Below are 15,886 nucleotides of genomic sequence, written 5' to 3'. Positions count from 1 at the left end.
ATGACCATTTAAAAGTAGCAATTGGGTATGCTGTTATATTCGTTGTAATGTTTGATGGAGAAGGCAACTTGCTTGGTTATCCACTGTGCACATTCAGGAATTGACTCTACTTATCATGATTATGAGCACGGTCCCCATCAACAATACGTCGAATAAGAGGTCGTCATTCCACTGGTTGAGCTTTTTAGGCGAGTCAATCGAGAGTATTTGATCTCACAGGCCCAAGGCCCAATAGTGGCCACACATAATAGGGTGCGCATGGACAAGGGAGATGTGCATAGCTGAGACACTAACATAGTAATGGTTACTAAAATAGGTTAAGCTATCAGTGACTCGGAAGCTGAATAGGGTAAGATAAGAGGAGATACAGACAGCGCCATACTAGAAAGGGGTGGTATTCAGATAATATGGCATTCTGGGAAGGGGGCAGTGCTCTAGGAGCTAATAGTTATTTACATATTTTTTAATTCAATATTAGCATCTATAAAGTTAACTATAGAGGGGAGATGTAGGCACATTAAATATCTATGCAGTGTGATAAATACTTTAAATTTCCTGCTTTCTTAATAATAGTATTACTAATAGGATCATTCCCTCTTAACCCACTAAATTTTAAAAGGTTTAATATGATTTGCATAGCATAGTAGCTGTGTAGATAGCATCAAATTCAAACACATTAAAATTTGATGGGGGTGTCCAGCTGGCCCGGGTGTCCGGCTCGTCTGGGAATTACGTTACTTGTAGATAACCAGACTATTGACAGGTACCTAGGTAAGCTACTTTCCGTACTTATTTCCACTTGTAACAACTCCTGTCAATCTCCTTCCAACCCAACGCCCTCCATCTCCGCGCCGTTCAACTGCATTAAGCATTAACTCAATACATTGGATCCAACGTGCATGTCTTATGACATCCTAATCTTGATTGCTCAATGCCGGACTTGAAGGGAGGATCCCCGCTTTTTCAATGACTCAGTTGCAGACATCGCCATAGATCTCTGACCGGGCATCTCTGGCTACGGAGGGATCCGCGGCTGAACTATAGACTACATAACAAATTGTATACCGTTCTAAAAGGTTTGCAATTCCGATAGATAGTACATCCTGAGGGGTTCATCCCATGATATCCTTCATTTTCACCGTGGAAGACTCTCAACCCGACTGCAAGGCACGATATCAGAAACTAATTTACCCAAGATAAGTGCCTTCCCTTCCAGGCCACACTGCCTTCAGAAATTAGTGCTGCCTGGAATAACATGCATGTCACTACAGCAGGAATACCTCAAATTGCGCTCCAGCCTCTGAACCGGCAAGCATTAGCGACAAAAAAAGAACCAACCCCTGTCAATTCGAAACACGCGGGGCAGTGTACATGCAGTAGCGCCAACACACTAACCATGAACTCTCATTTCACACGAACGCTCGTGTGGCGCATGACCCTATATATATTCTACCTACTGCGGCTGGCGACAAGGGTTTTCGTCCTAAAAGTCCCCAAGGCTGATAGCGACATGATGGCCTGAAATGGCGACCCCAGGCTGGTTTAGACCGGTGTGAAAGCCACACCCGGGCGGTGCATGCATCGAGGCTGCCCTGCTCTATGGGCGGTTCATAACCCTGTCAGGGGTCGTGGTACTTTTGAAAGGTATGGAGATGGGATTGTGTGGCACAGCTGGACGCATATATTCCTCCCGTCTCTCGAGCGCTGGTTCCGGAAGCTTGATTTCTTTCATTTTCAAGTAAACGGCAAATAACCATCCATCATGTCCGACGAAACACCAGCGACCCCACCCTCAACTGCTTTGTATCCTATTCTGGTAACACCGCCAGAATCGGGAAATTCTATCGAGAACCCCATACTTATATCCGATTCTGATGAATCGGATGCCTCGGATACGGAGGCGCTTCGTGGATTTGTTCGTCAGCTATCCGACAATAGTCCATCGCCATCCCCTCGGAGTTCGGCCAAATTCCAACCGCAAAGAATCCGACGCCATAATCGAGACGCATCTCCTTCTGGTGGACATGCCAACATGGAAACGCTGAATGAAGTCGAGAATACCAGAGAATCGGATATAAATATTAGCGACCTGGGTGGGGATCCTTGTCGAGCCAAGTCATCATCTGGCAGTGCACTAATAAGATCTCAATGCTACAGCGGACGACACGCCTCATAGGCTTCTCGAATTACCAGTGGATGCTCCAAATGGCGGTGCTTCTCCAGAAAGCTGTGGCACCGGACGATGTCTCGAAGGTACTCCGTCGGCCTCTGTGCGACCAATGCCGATTTGGACGCTAGAAACCAAAATCAAGGAGGTTATCCTGAAGACCGCGGAAGCAGAAGGACAAAGGCGAGGATATGCCTATCTATTCGCGGATCCGAGCGATGAGGCGGGATATTTCAAACTGGGGAAATCTGAAAATCCAGGGGAGCGCGAAAAAGTGCATCAAAGTAAATGCAAACATCCCAACTTCACAGTGCTCGATATGCTGCCCCGGGGGCAGTCAGTTCCTTGGTACGGTCGTTTGGAATCGCTGGCGCACGCTGAACTCGCCAATGTGAAGTATTTATTCGATTGCTCTTGCGGTACGCCCCACAGAGAATACTTTACTGGAAGAGTGAAGGAGGCCTTAGAAATCCTCAACTGCTGGTCCGACTGGCTGCAGGGCAACCCATATGACGAGGACCTCCAACTTTCTCCTTTCTGGAAAGATAGACTTCGTCTTCTTGGAGGGAAAGCATTTAGACATCCCAGGTGCCCTAGTACTCAATGTCGCTCCGCCAGGGACATTGGTTCCAGCTCATGTCAAGCATGTCTCCGGCTACGCTTGAAAGCATGGACGCAGGTGACAGACTTTGATTATTTCGAGTACGAATGTCACATGAGGATTCGCTGGGAGTTTCTCCGTCAAGTCATGTCCTTGATGTGGCTGGCCCTTGGGAATCGCACTTTAATTCTCGTTGACGTCTGCGAGAGAATGAAACGCCTAACCGCTTTCTTGTGGGCCCCGACGACTCTCTTGCATTTGCTTTTGTTGTTAATGCTCCAGCTCTGGCTCTCGAGCAACGCTCCTTGGGAATCCATTCTGTACTATGCCATGCCTTGCTTTTTTGCCCATTGGAGGATCACGAGCGAATTGAGCGACACTCTAAAAGCCCAAACCATTCCCCAGTCACCGCGCAAGAAGGCTACCAGGAGAGCTTCGAATTCGCCAGGACACAAGATCCTCACCGAAATAGTCAGTGAAAGAGAGATGCCGGATGAACACGAACCTCCCTCTAAGAAGCGCTCGGTCAGCATTCACGGAGCGAACGATATCTCAAATACTCCCAGAGGCCATCAAAGTGCCCCTAATCTCCCTGAAATGTCTGAAATACCGAACCACAACGGCCCCAAACCGTTCTTGACTCCGGAGCGCGCAAAAAGGACAGTTGGTAAAAGCAGCCCAAAAGCCGGCACGAAACGACGAAAGAGCGATGTTCGTTGAAACCTACAGGCCAGATCCTTCTCTACCTTTATGCTCTACGGTCCAAATAGACACAAATACGTCATTGTAGCTCGAGAAGAGCCAACCTATCCTTACGAGAATCTCTGTACAATCAATGTAAAATCGAATCCTGTGCTCTTATAGCGAATAGTTCGTCCAGAGAATGTTCTAATCTTCCAATCTATTCTCTTCTACTGTTCCTTGGAAGCTTGCTTGGATTGAGTCGTACCATGTTCCCTTGAGCAGTCGCCAAGCTTAATGGAGCCGTTGAAGTTTCCTATTAAATAGTTGCCACACCCCAGGACAATCATCGTTCCGGAAGGCCGTAGAAAGGTAAGACGAACTATCATCGCCTGCTCAATTATCCGCCTTCTTCCCCAGGACCCATAAAAAGGGGATTTCCCTTCCTTCTCCTTTCTCTTCCTCAATCTCAGCGACAACCTCCCTGAGAACCAGCTCAAATCCGATTGAAGACACAATCTCACAGGTCTTCGCTTCTCCCCAGCCACTCCAGAACATCTCGCCATCCTTCCCATCCAGCCAATTCTTATCAACCAAGTCCTCACCCTCAAGGCCTGCCGCAAAGCTCCCCAGAAACAATGCCCCAGGCTTCAGCCACTTGTATATCCTTTCTAATAGAGTCACTTGTTCCTCCTTCGGCAGGTGGAGGATCGAATACATGCCAATCACGGCGTCGAAACTGTTGTCTTCAAATGACAGCTCCATCATATCTCCCTCAACAAGAGACACGTTCGTAGAAGGGAGATGCTCTCTGGCAAGGGTGAGCTGCACCGGTGAGATATCGTTTGCTGTGACTTTCATGCCAGGGATTGAAGCAAGGATCGCAGTGCAAGGTTGGCCAGAGCCACAGCCCAACTCAAGAACCGACTTCTCGACGGGTGAGGGCGGAAGGTATGCGAGTAGCTTCTGGAGATATTCGACGCGGGTTGGATAGCTTGATTTTGTCCATTCTGCGTACTTGACAGCTACGTTGTCGTAGGCCTTTTTAATATTTTCTTTTAGAGTTGGAGATGATGAAGCCATTTGTGACTGCAGTATATGTTAATCAATTTTTGGGTGAGTGATTGAGAGCTTTAAGCTGTGTTCCGAGCAGGAAGAGGAGCTATAAATACAGCAGAAAGAGGAGTCATAATAGGAATGCGGGGTCTCCATTAGGCTAGACTCTGATCCGTCATCCGTGATTCTCTTCGCGGAGGATTCCCCACGGGCTGCTTTTTCCTTTGGTTTAGAGTAGTAATGGGTAATGGCCTATCTCAGGTCGGAGGTGGGATGATAACGATCCCTAGGAAGCGATGAATAGATAGTATATAGCGATGGGATATGGTAGTATAGCAAGATAAAAGATATAGAAGCAGGTATATAGTAGTAAGTAGAGTAAGTAGAGTAAGTAGAGTAAGTAGAGTAAGTAGAGTAAGTAGAGTAAGTAGAGTAAGTAGAGTAAGTAGAGTAAGTAGAGTAAGTAGAGTAAGTAGAGTAAGTAGAGTAAGTAGAGTAAGTAGAGTAAGTAGAGTAAGTAGAGTAAGTAGAGTAAGTAGAGTAAGTAGAGTAAATAGACGGGGCCACTAGACCCGAAAAGGGAAATCATGAATTTTTACTAATTGCTGCCTAATTATTAGGTGATTCTGCAGCAGCTCGCAGTTATTCCCCTGTGACTCTGCGTACAACATAATAAATTCAGTATCTCATGAAAATCGACGGAACATCTGATAGGAAAACAAGATCTATGCTCGGGAGGACGCGCCTCGGTGTCAACCGTGGTTGTTTGGCCCCCAAGTCCCTGATGTAACAATGGCACTCGCTTGACCTCATCAGGATTCGGTCATTCAACTGACTACCATTTAAACTACCATGGTTACATGAGTCGCAGCCTATCACAAGCCACAATGAGATCTTCAATGCAAGGACCGGTGTGATCTGCAGAATTAACGGTGAAACCGGAGATCTTTGACATCTCCACCGGCAGCCTGCAGACTGATGCTCGATGGTATATATCTCTCTTCTTCCCCTCTCGGAAGCTTTGATTGTAATGACAATTTTAATCAAGTTCAAAATGGATTGGATCATCTTGTTGTATGGTTTATATGTGGCGGTATTCGGGGTGACTGTCGTCTACGGGATAAGCGAGACTGCAGGGGATACGACCAAGCTCAGTCAATGGCGACTGCAATCTTCCCTTGCGGTATCCAACGTGTCTGCGTGGTCGCTCCCAGGGAACGATGACTCCTCCTGGTATCAGGTCGGTACGCGAGCGACCGTCATGGCTGGTTTACTCGAGAACGGCGTCTTCAATGAAACGACCTTGTTCTATTCCAACAACATGGAAACCAAAATCGGTGATACTGCCATGTTCGAAGCGCCTTGGCTGTACAGACATGAAGTGCGGATCAAGAACAAGATACGCAAAGGAGAGCATTATTTGCTTCACACGCATGGCATCACTTCCAAGGCGGATATATACGTCAACGGGGTGCTGGTGGCACCGAGCTCCGTTCAGCAGGGATCGTACGGCGGTCACACGTACGACATTACGGAATACCTTCGGGTTGAATCAAATGCACTGCTCATCCAGGCATATCCAACAAACTATCTCCGGGATTTCGCACAGGGGTTCGTGGATTGGAATCCGTATCCAGCGGATAATGGCACCGGTCTATGGCGGGATGTTATGATCACAAAGACCGGGCCTGTGTCGATCTCATCGCCGCGTGTACTGACCAACTTTAGAAAGCCTGATGGGAAGCCGGTCACGGTGAATGTTATGGTGGACGTGACGAACCATGAGAATGAGACTGTCAACGGTACTGTACAGGGAACCATCCAGTCCGGCACCGAAAGTTTCGCGCTTTCCCAGGGATTCTCTATCCGACCACACGAAACAAAGACCATCCCTATGAATGTCAGGATCGAAAAGCCTAAGGTGTGGTGGCCGGCGCAATGGGGGTCTCAGCCCTTGTACACGGTCAATGTCAATGCGAAAGTTGGCAAGGGGGAGATTTCGGATGTTGCGCTTCAAAGGCGGTTTGGCATTCGCCAGGTAGAGTCTCATGTCAACTCTCACAACGACACCGCATTTACAGTGAACGGATCGCCATTCCTGGTTCTCGGCGGAGGATACGGGCCTGATTTGTTTCTCCGGTTTGATGTCAATCGTGTGCGGAATATCTTCCAGTATATGCTCGACATGGGACTGAACACCGTCCGACTCGAGGGCAAGCAGGAGCATCCAGAATTATATGACTTGGCCGATGAAATGGGATTGATGATTATAGCTGGATGGGAATGTTGCGACAAGTGGGAGGGATGGGATGTAAGTCAATGCCTTTGATTCAACGACGAGGAATACTCTACTGATGAACGCAGTATAATAATGAAGCCAGCGGAGAAAAATGGACCGAAAAGGACTACCCCATTGCCAATACTTCAATGCTTCATGAAGCAGCGATGATGCAGACTCATCCGTCCATGCTGGCTTTTCTAATCGGATCGGACTTTTGGCCCAACGACCGTGCAACCAAGATCTATCTCGATGCGTTGCACCGCATGGATTGGCCAGTGCCGATCATTGCGTCCGCCAGCAAACGAGGATACCCACAGGCACTTGGACCGTCCGGTATGAAGATGGATGGCCCGTATGACTGGGTACCACCGAATTATTTCTATGGTGACCAGCTGGGTGCCGCATTCGGATTCGGGTCTGAAGAGGGTGCTGGTGTCGGAACCCCCGAACTGACCAGTCTGAGAAAGTTCTTGTCGCCAGAGGAACTGGATTCCTTGTGGAAGAACCCGGACAAAAACCAGTATCATATGTCCCGGTATGACTCGTCTTTCTATAATCGTGCTCTGTATAACAAAGCTCTCTTTGCGCGGTACGGAGCCCCTGTCAGCCTAGAGGATTATCTTCTCAAGGTGCAGATGATGGACTATGAGGCCACGCGGGCAGAATTCGAAGCGTTCTCTGTGCGCCAGAATGCCTCTCGTCCGGCCACTGGAGTCATATATTGGATGTTGAATAGCGCATGGCCGAATCTGCATTGGCAGCTGTTTGACTATTATTTGAGTCCTGCCGGGGCATATTTCGGGACCAAGGTCGGTGCAAGGATTGAGCATGTTGCATATGACTATGAGGAGCATGCAGTCTACCTGATCAATCACTCTCTTAAGAAGGAAAGGCCTCGCATTGTCTCTGTTGACCTTGTTGATCTGCATGGCAAATCGATCTTCAACAAGGAGGTCACAGTTAACACCACACCCAATGCCTCCAAGAAGGTCATCCCAGTCAAGGCAGTTACTCAGATCAAGGATGTCGCATTTCTCCGTCTGGTGCTCAAAACCCCCAATACAGGAGCCATCCTCAGCCGCAATGTATACTGGTTGTCCGCTCAGAACGACGTCCTGGACTGGGAAAATTCTGACTGGTATTATACTCCCGTTACAAAGTACGTCGACTACAAGGCACTGATGTCGATGCCGACTGTTGCTGTGACTGCATCACTGAAGCGGTTGCCCGCCAGGGACGGCCTGTCCCAGGTGCAGGTCGTCTTAAACAATCCTTCAGCCACCCCTGCCGTGTTCATGCACCTGTCAGCCATCAACAAGGAGACGCAGGAGGAGATCACTCCGGTGTTTTGGTCTGATAATTATGTGACCATCTTCAAGGGGGAGAGCGTGGCCCTGACAGCGGCATTTCCGGGAGGTGGGAGTGACTGGGAGGTTATACTGTCGGGTGCAAATGTGAAGAGAACTATCTTGTCGTGATTGACCACAATATGGTCCGAAACTCAATAAAGGTTAACTATATGTTGAGGACGATGTATTTGCTATTAAGTCAATGAACAATGCCTAGTTTAATAAAGTCAAGTGTTACAGTGAACAAAGTGACTATAACAAAAAAAGGGGTTTCCTGAAGACAAAGCTGCACTCCAAGCGTTCATGCTGTTGAGTTTCCCCTTCAACAACTACCTCTTGGAGACACGCTGGATCACTGGATTTCAGGGAATTCTAGGCAAGGTGAATATACAGTCTGTTCTCCTTCCTGGACAAGACATTATGACATACTCTTTTTGCTGTACAAGATTGTAATAAAGCCAACATATGCAGGAACTCTGTACTCAGTATTAACAATAGAAGCAGGAAGGATATTTGTTCAGATGCCTAAATTTACTACTGTTGGCAGGTTCATGCAATACGCTATGACATACCACTGACCAGCAAAGTCATTGAGATGAGCCTCTTGTCAAATGCTATCTGAATGATCCTTTGCTTCTTCTGGCTTATTGTTTCTATTCTTCTCCTCCCCTTCCTCCTCTCGGGCGGGCACCAACTTTGCTAACATGGAGTTTGCTACCCTCAAACCTAGAGGCTATTAGCAAAGGGTCCAACTATATCACCAAGTTGCTTCTTACTCCGCATCATGTGTTGCATTCATAGCAAAAGCTGCGTCATCATCTGAGCCAAAGGTAACAATACCAAAGCCTTTAGAGCGGCCGGTCTCTCCTTCTTCCATAACAACCTATAGTAATTTAGATCATTGGGCAGTATGCCAGAAGAAGAAGGGTGTGATTTTACTTACTGCGTCTGATACTCGTCCATAATTCTGATAGAAGTCATGCAGACTAGTTCTGGTAGAGTTCTCATCAGCATAGCCACAGAGCACAGTAAATGAGTGTTTCACAAACCTAACATATAACTTCGACATTCTGATAAAATATTAGGGCTCGATTAACGGGCGATGGGATCTTTGTAGGGAGATGGAATAGATCACGAAGGTAACTAAACCAATTCTTTTGTCCCTAAAAATCAGACAAGGGGCGTCTATATACACCTTCATATTACTCTCCAACATGCTTGTGACCATGATATAGAGACGGACAGGAAGTAATGCAATCCAACATAACAATGCAACTTAACCCACAACCTAATCCACAACCCAGTGCGCTACACAACCTATGTAAGGTGTTTCTAGGTGGTGTAGTGGTCTTTTTGGAAGGTATAGTTGAACAACTCTAATGTGCATCAATGCTTGGAAATGGCTTATGCACCTAACAACAGGATGTTTGATTGAAGGGATTCAGCCAGCTTGGAATAGAGCAAAGCCAGTAATTGGTAAACTGCATTTCTATTGTGGTATTAAAGTGAATCCGCATCATTAGTATAGATGAAATGGGACATAACATCATGAGCACATCAACAGGTCATAGATCGTCGCTAGGTCCCAACAAGATGGGGTAGAAGAGAGCCGATCTGGACCGCCTAACTTACCGAAGTGATGCAGAGTGATGATGACTAGAGTGTCTGGCAAGATGACGCACTTGAAGCCTAAAGGATGATATACAAGTCCAGAGATACCCCTGAGGGCTTCCTCCATGAGATGTATTTAGGAAATCATGCGGCTACTGTCCACTGCCTAATAACATAACCTTTATTCATTCACACTCTCTATGACAATGTGCAGATAAAGAAGCTATTTCTGGCATTCCTTGTAACTATACTAGACTAGATCATTTCCCCAGCTTTTGCACTGTCCTCTTGTAATTTCCTGTTGTCGTCAACCCGTCATTCCTATGGTGTGACCACTCTACTTCTGTGATCAAGCATTGGCAACCTAGATTCATCTGACAAGCTTTGATGTCGGAAGGCGATATTTAAAAACACATCTACATCTTAGCCGCCAGCTGTACAACCACAATAGTCTATATCAACTATGACACTCAAAGATTGCTTGCATTGGCCCAATCTCAACCTCTAAGAGCAATTGGTCCCACCGTAAACAAAAGTGCCGTCCGAGTTCTCGCAGCCGCAGGTACCATCATCAGGGCTCTTAATGCAACCGGTGCCGACGCCAGAAGACTCTCCATTGTTACTGCATGGATTAGTACTTGTACTGCTCTGTATACTGCAACATCCTGTGGCCATAACTCACTTCCAGAAGAACGTCCAGCAATCCTCATCGACATCGGTCATCTGCGAGGCAGTGGGTGCGGTGCAGGTGTACGCCTTGCAGGTTCCGTAGGGAGCTCCATGGGCGGAGTCATACTGGTGATCGGTGACGAAGACGGCAAAGGTTTGTGTTTCTGCTTTGGTATTAGAGGACGCATGCCTGCAATCGTAGGAGATGCGGGCGAGGTAGGTACGTACTGGATGTCCGCGTGTTGTGGGAACATTCCGCGGCCTGGATTGCCTTGGAGGTCTTTGCGGCTGTGGACTGTCAGTTAATCTGACTCGGTAGATGGCAGAGTAGTACTAACGAGAGCAGTTGTAAGTACTAGGGCATTTGCCCTTGGTGTTGGAGGTTGCTGGGTCGAGGGTAGCCAGCGCAAGTGTGGCGCCGAGAAGCACGGTGATCAGAGACTTGGAAAACATGATTGCGGTGATGAGAATGCTGTTGGTATTCTCTGGACGACGGTTTGTTAATGATTCTTATATCTTTGGGTTGACGAGTCTCCTTTTCTCGAAACAACATGGAGACGTCATACGGAGACCTGCCGCGTTGTTCGTTTCAAGAGAGTGGGTCAACGGTATCAGCCAGAATTGAGGAAGAATCTCTGTGTTTGACGGTGTAGGATATCTAAAGGAATGATGTCCAACAAGGTTGCAAATTAAGGAGAAACTCCGCAGGTTAAACGCAGCCTGCCAGGCTAAGCATCACATCTACATGTGGACTCGACGCTCTTGACCTGAAAGTAGCCTGGTGACGAGTCTCCGGAAGTCTTCCGTGGGGACTGTGTCAGATATATAGAGTATTCTTCTTCACCCCCGGTTCCAGATTCTCGCGGACCAATATCATTGTAATACTATTGCTGAGCAGTCAATTGCTATGTGCGCTTGCTATGCATTGCTGATGCGCTTCTTCGTCACCCGTTTATGGGATGCTGCCTTTCGATCGATTACTCCGTACAAGTATATCAGACTCAGACACGCAGATTTGACTATCATTTGAACAAACAACGACTCTACCGTGACCTCTACTTCAATAAGATACTTTCAATCATCTTGGCGTGCTGCATTAAGCCCTCGTCCTTCAGCTTTCTGCCGATGATCTGGACATGGCAAGGGGCACCTTCGATTTCTTTGGGCTTGTCTAGATTTCCACATCAGTTACAGTTCTCTGCGAGAAGACAGAGTACTTACACGCTGGGGAGTACTGGATATCTCCCACAAACTCGGCGTCGGCAGCCTCCTCAGCCTTGCAAAAGGGAAGAACGCAAGAAGGATACTGACAAGTCAGCGACGTTCCTACATCAGGTTGATCAAACTTACGTCAAGCAAGTTACAGAAGACAGTATATAGCGGCTTCCCGTATTCATCGTGAGGAGCAGCACAGCTCTGGTAACCCGGGGCGATGATAACATCCAGCTGATTCTCGAGGAACGCCTTTCGCACCTCTGCCATCACTTCGCTCCGCCTCACGTTCATATCGTACAGTTCTCGCAGTGTCGGCTCCGGTCCAGGCTCATCGGCATTATATGTCACGCGTAGGGAGGGGACAGGAGGCTCGCCGCTGTCGGAGATCTTCTTCAAAGCCGTCCGGTCGGGATCCATGTTGAAGTATCGGAAAGACAGTTCACAGGCATCAGAGATACTGGGCAATTTCCCGGTCAAGTCGACAATACGATGGCCGGCTGCCGCGAGCTTCTTCACCGCGAGAGCCAGAGTCCGCTGCATGGGTGGATGTATTGGGTAGTTTGGGTCCTCTGCCATGACGCCGACGCTGATCACATCCTTTGTGGGCGCATCACACCAGGGGAAGCCCACGACGCCATCGTCGAGATCCTCGGGCTGCGAGTCAAACACAGTCCGGAGGAGGAGTTCAGCGTCCCTGAGAGAATGGCTCAAAGGTCCTGCCACGGGCGCAATTCCCACCATCCCGGTTCGACCGGCCGGTGTTTGACCACCGTATGGCACCCGGCCAACAGAAGGCTTGAAGCCGGTTATCCCGCAGCACAGCGCCGGGATGCGAATGGATCCTGCAATGTCGGTGCCGATGCCTAGCACCGAGCCACGGAGGGCAATCAGAGTACCCTCGCCCCCTGTGCTTCTCCCCGCCGTGAGACTCCGGCGGTGCGGGTTGAGGACACGACCAAAGACGTTGTTATGCGAGTCTGCCGTCATCAGGGTCTGCGGCACATTGGTCTTGACATAGAGAACTGCACCAGCGGCGAGGAGGATATCGACCAGCGCCGAGTTTGTGGTTGGGGCCGGACGGTCCAGGTAGGATACAAACCCCAGAGAGGTTGGCACGCCAGCAACGCTGAATGACTCCTTCAGACTGATGGGAAGGCCATGAAGGGGTCCAACGGTCTTTCCTGTGGCCATCAGATGGTCATCCAGTTGCCGAGCTCGGGCGAGTGCTTGGTCGAAGAACGTTTCGGTCAGGCAGAAGGTAAGCTGCTGGGAAATAGCAGCACGTTTGCAAAAGGCTGTCGTGACTTCGAGTGCACTGAGCTCTTTTGACGCCAATTTCTGCACAAGATCAGTAGCGTCGTAGTTTTCGGTAATGTCGAGCTCGCGAGCAGAAAGAACACCGCACTTTGCGGGAATATCAAGGACATTGGACTCGTTGGAGATAGTATTCAGGATACCTGAAGAGAGTCTCCATTCTGGAGGGATCTTGCGAGCAGCCTCGGACTGCTTGAGCTGAACTTTCTGTTGCCAGTCGGCGATGGTCATGGTGGGATGATGTGGTAGAATGATAGAGATGTAATTTCACAATGACAAGTAAGCCATCCCAGGACTTATCGAGGGTTATATATCATTGTGTCTATTATCTTCTGTCGTAATATAATCACAGGCGTGAGGGGTAGATGAATCCACCTAACAAAGCGGACTCGGCAATAAGCCAGAAGAAGGCAACTAAATGCAGCCAATCAAGCACTTTTGCGCGAGAGTCTTGGAGTTCCTACATGACAAATGTATAACAGCGTGCGATTGGCATATTCTACAATGGTAGAAGATTGCCAATTCCTGGAACAGGTTCATTAGAACCTCGAAGGTGTGACGATTGCCACATGCATGACGCCCTGGGCGCCTTTCCAGAAGCCTTGACTATCCCCCTGGCTTACCAGGCGTGCGGGATCCCACGGCATTCGAGGCTACAGTTGGCGGTCAATGACGCTGTATCAATTTCAACGCTGAAGGAAAGTAGTATCTACAATCATCTTGTAAGCAATTCTCCCCTCTGTGCAGAGGTTGCGTGGAATATTGCCTATCAAGGGAACCGGATGCTGCAGGTGGATGGCATGCTGAAGGGGTCAACAGGTAAGGGCAGTGCAACATCTCTACCTCGTTCCAGCACTTTAGGATCCGGTATCTGATGGAGTCATTATCATACCAGGAGTTCACAAAAGCGGAGGGACCATGCGGTAGTTGTCAACTTCTCCGGCAGAGTGACTCGGGAATTCAAAATGGGATCTGCCTGATGCCCACAACTAGACAGTGAGGTAGTACGAAAGTCTTAGTGATAGGCTCCCTGCGAATGGGGGCAAAGTACTTCTCTGACATCTGTTGCGTGTTTACCCAAGCTACACCTCGTTCTAGTTCGGCCTGGTGCTGCAGCCAATCAGCGATATTTGCGCGCTGCTTCCCTGCTTAATGGTGGGCTGGAGATATTCCCCAGATTCTGGGTTTAGTGCCGATGTCGCTGTTCCGTGGTGAATGATATCCTTTGGTCTATTTGCATTAATGTGTACCTCTCATATGATGTCAATAATAAAAAAGGAGCCTGCACATCACGTCCGTGGATTCATAAATGTTGCCTTAGAATGTAGTGAAAATGACCACCTGACGTGTGGATTGTAGTAGAAGTAGTAGGTAGTAGTAGTATTCATACCCATACAGTGGCCCTCTCTATAGGGCTGTTATGCCAGGGGAGTCGCCTCCATGAGCCAAACGCCCTATTAAGCCTATATACACCGAAATGCGTTTCAAAAACAACCAAAATGCCTCAAAAAAACCAGACTGGGTATCTTATACATGTGCTTCCCTAACGCCAAAACCAGCAAAAGAGGAAAAAAAAAAAAAAAAAAAAAAAAAAATTCAGAAACTCAGGCGCTGCTAATGACCCTCTGATTGGTTGCTTGATGTGGTCATCTTCTCGGTCGGTGACAGGCTGCCCTTGGACAGACGTGAGCGGACCTCCAAATCCTTCTGTTGGCGACTTCCCCGGCTGTCTTTGGCGCTGGCTGCATGGGGCGAGACCTCGGTGTCACGAAGGCGAAGATGAGCCGTTTCCCGTTTGAACTTCTCCGAGTCGACTTCCCATTCCAGTTTGGTATGTTTTCCTTCGGAGTCATCATCAAGAAGCGGCTCTGCTCTCGAGAACGAACCAGGCTGCAGAGCGCCCGTAACCAAGTCGCGTATCATCTTCCGAACACTTCCCGCGTCTTCCGCTGGGCGTTTGGCGACTGTGCCTTTCTTCTGTTGAAACTCGAGCTGCGTGATCCGATCATGGAGAGCGTCTGTATCCACGCCAAGATGGCGGCCCAGCGAACACATGGCCGCAAACGGATTAGACTCAATGGCGCGGTCAAGTTCCCCGTCGATAGAGTGAAAACGGGACGAAGTGTCGGAATCACTATCGGAATCGGAGGAGTCGTAAAGCTCTCCACGGTCGACGAGCCGAATGGTCGCTTTCTCGAGGTTGTAGTGCTTGAGAAGGGTCTTCAATTGATTCCCTTTTCGAAGTTAGCAGATTAAGTCTTTGGCAATAGAGTGTGACAACGACGTACAGTTCTTCCGATCTTGCAGTCGATAGAGTCTGAGAGCCGTTTTGGGGAAACACTTTGGAACTGGAACTGGTTGATGAAAGGAGTCGTACATAGGGATGGCCTGTATCCTTTGGTTAAGGTGGGCCACCTTGAAATTCGCAAATGTTGCTTCGAAGATCGCAAATGATGTTTCCAAGGTGTCGATCTTGTCAAGCCTCTGTGACATTTGGTCCATCTTCTCATAAACATTGCGGAACTCCCTCTTGATGCCCTTATCCCGAGAGTCATTGTCCTTGATTAAATCGTCAACCCTTTCGTGCACCCTGCCGAATTCTTGCCTAAGGGCCCGGTCGCGAATGTCGAACTGCTCGTCAAGTCGCTCCTGCAGTCTGCGAGACTGTTGCTGAGGGGTTTCTTCCCTTTGTTGGTCCATTTTGATGATAAATGATAAATCTCACCTCATCATTGCATGCTCGAGTTTGGTGTAGATAGAGAAGCTGGCGAAGAAAGCGGCAGGTGGACGAATGAGTCAGGTGCCGTCACTTCGTTGGCGATATGGTCACGTGGTGCTTATCGTGTGGCTGAGCACCCACCATCCACCCTTATCACTCTGCACCGCCGCATTTCAGCCTCTTTCAGCCTCGCGTCAACAAACACAAACCACTTGTATTTTGC

The 15,886-nt window shown here is 48.5% G+C and overlaps 7 protein-coding genes across 7 annotated transcripts; 3 read left to right on the top strand and 4 right to left on the bottom strand.

Annotated features, from left to right (window-relative positions):
- Nucleotides 1–997: 997 nt before the first annotated feature.
- Nucleotides 998–1,642, top strand: P174DRAFT_60490 (uncharacterized protein). The gene is made up of 2 exons (XM_024832399.1): nt 998–1,196; nt 1,270–1,642. The coding sequence occupies exons 1-2, from the start codon at nt 1,120–1,122 to the stop codon at nt 1,520–1,522; spliced, it is 330 nt and encodes a 109-aa protein (XP_024677529.1). The 5' UTR covers nt 998–1,119; the 3' UTR covers nt 1,523–1,642.
- Nucleotides 1,643–1,762: 120 nt separating this feature from the next.
- Nucleotides 1,763–3,488, top strand: P174DRAFT_379587 (GIY-YIG nuclease family protein; the record flags this gene model as incomplete). Its single annotated transcript, XM_024822926.1, has 2 exons — nt 1,763–1,937; nt 2,158–3,488. 2 exons carry the CDS (start codon nt 1,763–1,765, stop codon nt 3,486–3,488), a joined length of 1,506 nt encoding a protein of 501 aa, XP_024677528.1.
- Nucleotides 3,489–3,606: 118 nt separating this feature from the next.
- Nucleotides 3,607–5,006, bottom strand: P174DRAFT_446048 (class I SAM-dependent methyltransferase). Its single transcript, XM_024828483.1, has one exon. It carries the CDS (start codon nt 4,530–4,532, stop codon nt 3,846–3,848), a length of 687 nt encoding a protein of 228 aa, XP_024677527.1. The 5' UTR covers nt 4,533–5,006; the 3' UTR covers nt 3,607–3,845.
- Nucleotides 5,007–5,559: 553 nt separating this feature from the next.
- On the top strand, nt 5,560–8,264 carry P174DRAFT_379577 (putative glycosyl hydrolase; the record flags this gene model as incomplete). The annotated part of the gene is made up of 2 exons (XM_024822924.1): nt 5,560–6,816; nt 6,870–8,264. The coding sequence occupies 2 exons, from the start codon at nt 5,560–5,562 to the stop codon at nt 8,262–8,264; spliced, it is 2,652 nt and encodes an 883-aa protein (XP_024677526.1).
- Nucleotides 8,265–10,250: 1,986 nt separating this feature from the next.
- On the bottom strand, nt 10,251–10,868 carry P174DRAFT_464669 (uncharacterized protein; the record flags this gene model as incomplete). The annotated part of the gene is made up of 4 exons (XM_024830429.1): nt 10,251–10,368; nt 10,429–10,579; nt 10,644–10,703; nt 10,772–10,868. The coding sequence occupies 4 exons, from the start codon at nt 10,866–10,868 to the stop codon at nt 10,251–10,253; spliced, it is 426 nt and encodes a 141-aa protein (XP_024677525.1).
- A 602-nt stretch (nt 10,869–11,470) lies between these two features.
- On the bottom strand, nt 11,471–13,254 carry P174DRAFT_397263 (putative general amidase; the record flags this gene model as incomplete). The annotated part of the gene is made up of 3 exons (XM_024823785.1): nt 11,766–13,254; nt 11,637–11,721; nt 11,471–11,586 (listed from the first exon to the last, which is right to left on the bottom strand). The coding sequence occupies exons 1-3, from the start codon at nt 13,173–13,175 to the stop codon at nt 11,471–11,473; spliced, it is 1,611 nt and encodes a 536-aa protein (XP_024677524.1). The 5' UTR covers nt 13,176–13,254.
- A 1,250-nt stretch (nt 13,255–14,504) lies between these two features.
- Nucleotides 14,505–15,700, bottom strand: P174DRAFT_446046 (uncharacterized protein). The gene is made up of 2 exons (XM_024828482.1): nt 15,233–15,700; nt 14,505–15,178 (listed from the first exon to the last, which is right to left on the bottom strand). Exons 1-2 carry the CDS (start codon nt 15,642–15,644, stop codon nt 14,559–14,561), a joined length of 1,032 nt encoding a protein of 343 aa, XP_024677523.1. The 5' UTR covers nt 15,645–15,700; the 3' UTR covers nt 14,505–14,558.
- Nucleotides 15,701–15,886: the final 186 nt, after the last annotated feature.

This window comes from Aspergillus novofumigatus, assembly GCF_002847465.1.
Source record: "Aspergillus novofumigatus IBT 16806 chromosome Unknown P174scaffold_11, whole genome shotgun sequence".
In the NCBI taxonomy this organism is placed as follows: Eukaryota; Fungi; Ascomycota; class Eurotiomycetes; order Eurotiales; family Aspergillaceae; genus Aspergillus; species Aspergillus novofumigatus.
Note: the sequence above shows the minus strand (reverse complement) of the source record. Positions and strands in the feature narration are given on the sequence as shown.

Bases quoted from the DNA above. Each gene is read 5' to 3' on its own strand.
- P174DRAFT_60490 (XM_024832399.1), top strand. From the start codon at position 1,120: ATGATATCCTTCATTTTCACCGTGGAAGACTCTCAACCCGACTGCAAG. The intron at 1,197-1,269 runs ATAAGTGCCTTC...GCATGTCACTAC, and splicing joins CAGAAACTAATTTACCCAAG to AGCAGGAATACCTCAAATTG.
- P174DRAFT_446048 (XM_024828483.1), bottom strand. From the start codon at position 4,532: ATGGCTTCATCATCTCCAACTCTAAAAGAAAATATTAAAAAGGCCTAC.
- P174DRAFT_446046 (XM_024828482.1), bottom strand. From the start codon at position 15,644: ATGGACCAACAAAGGGAAGAAACCCCTCAGCAACAGTCTCGCAGACTG. The intron at 15,179-15,232 runs GTACGTCGTTGT...AACTTCGAAAAG, and splicing joins ACTGCAAGATCGGAAGAACT to GGAATCAATTGAAGACCCTT.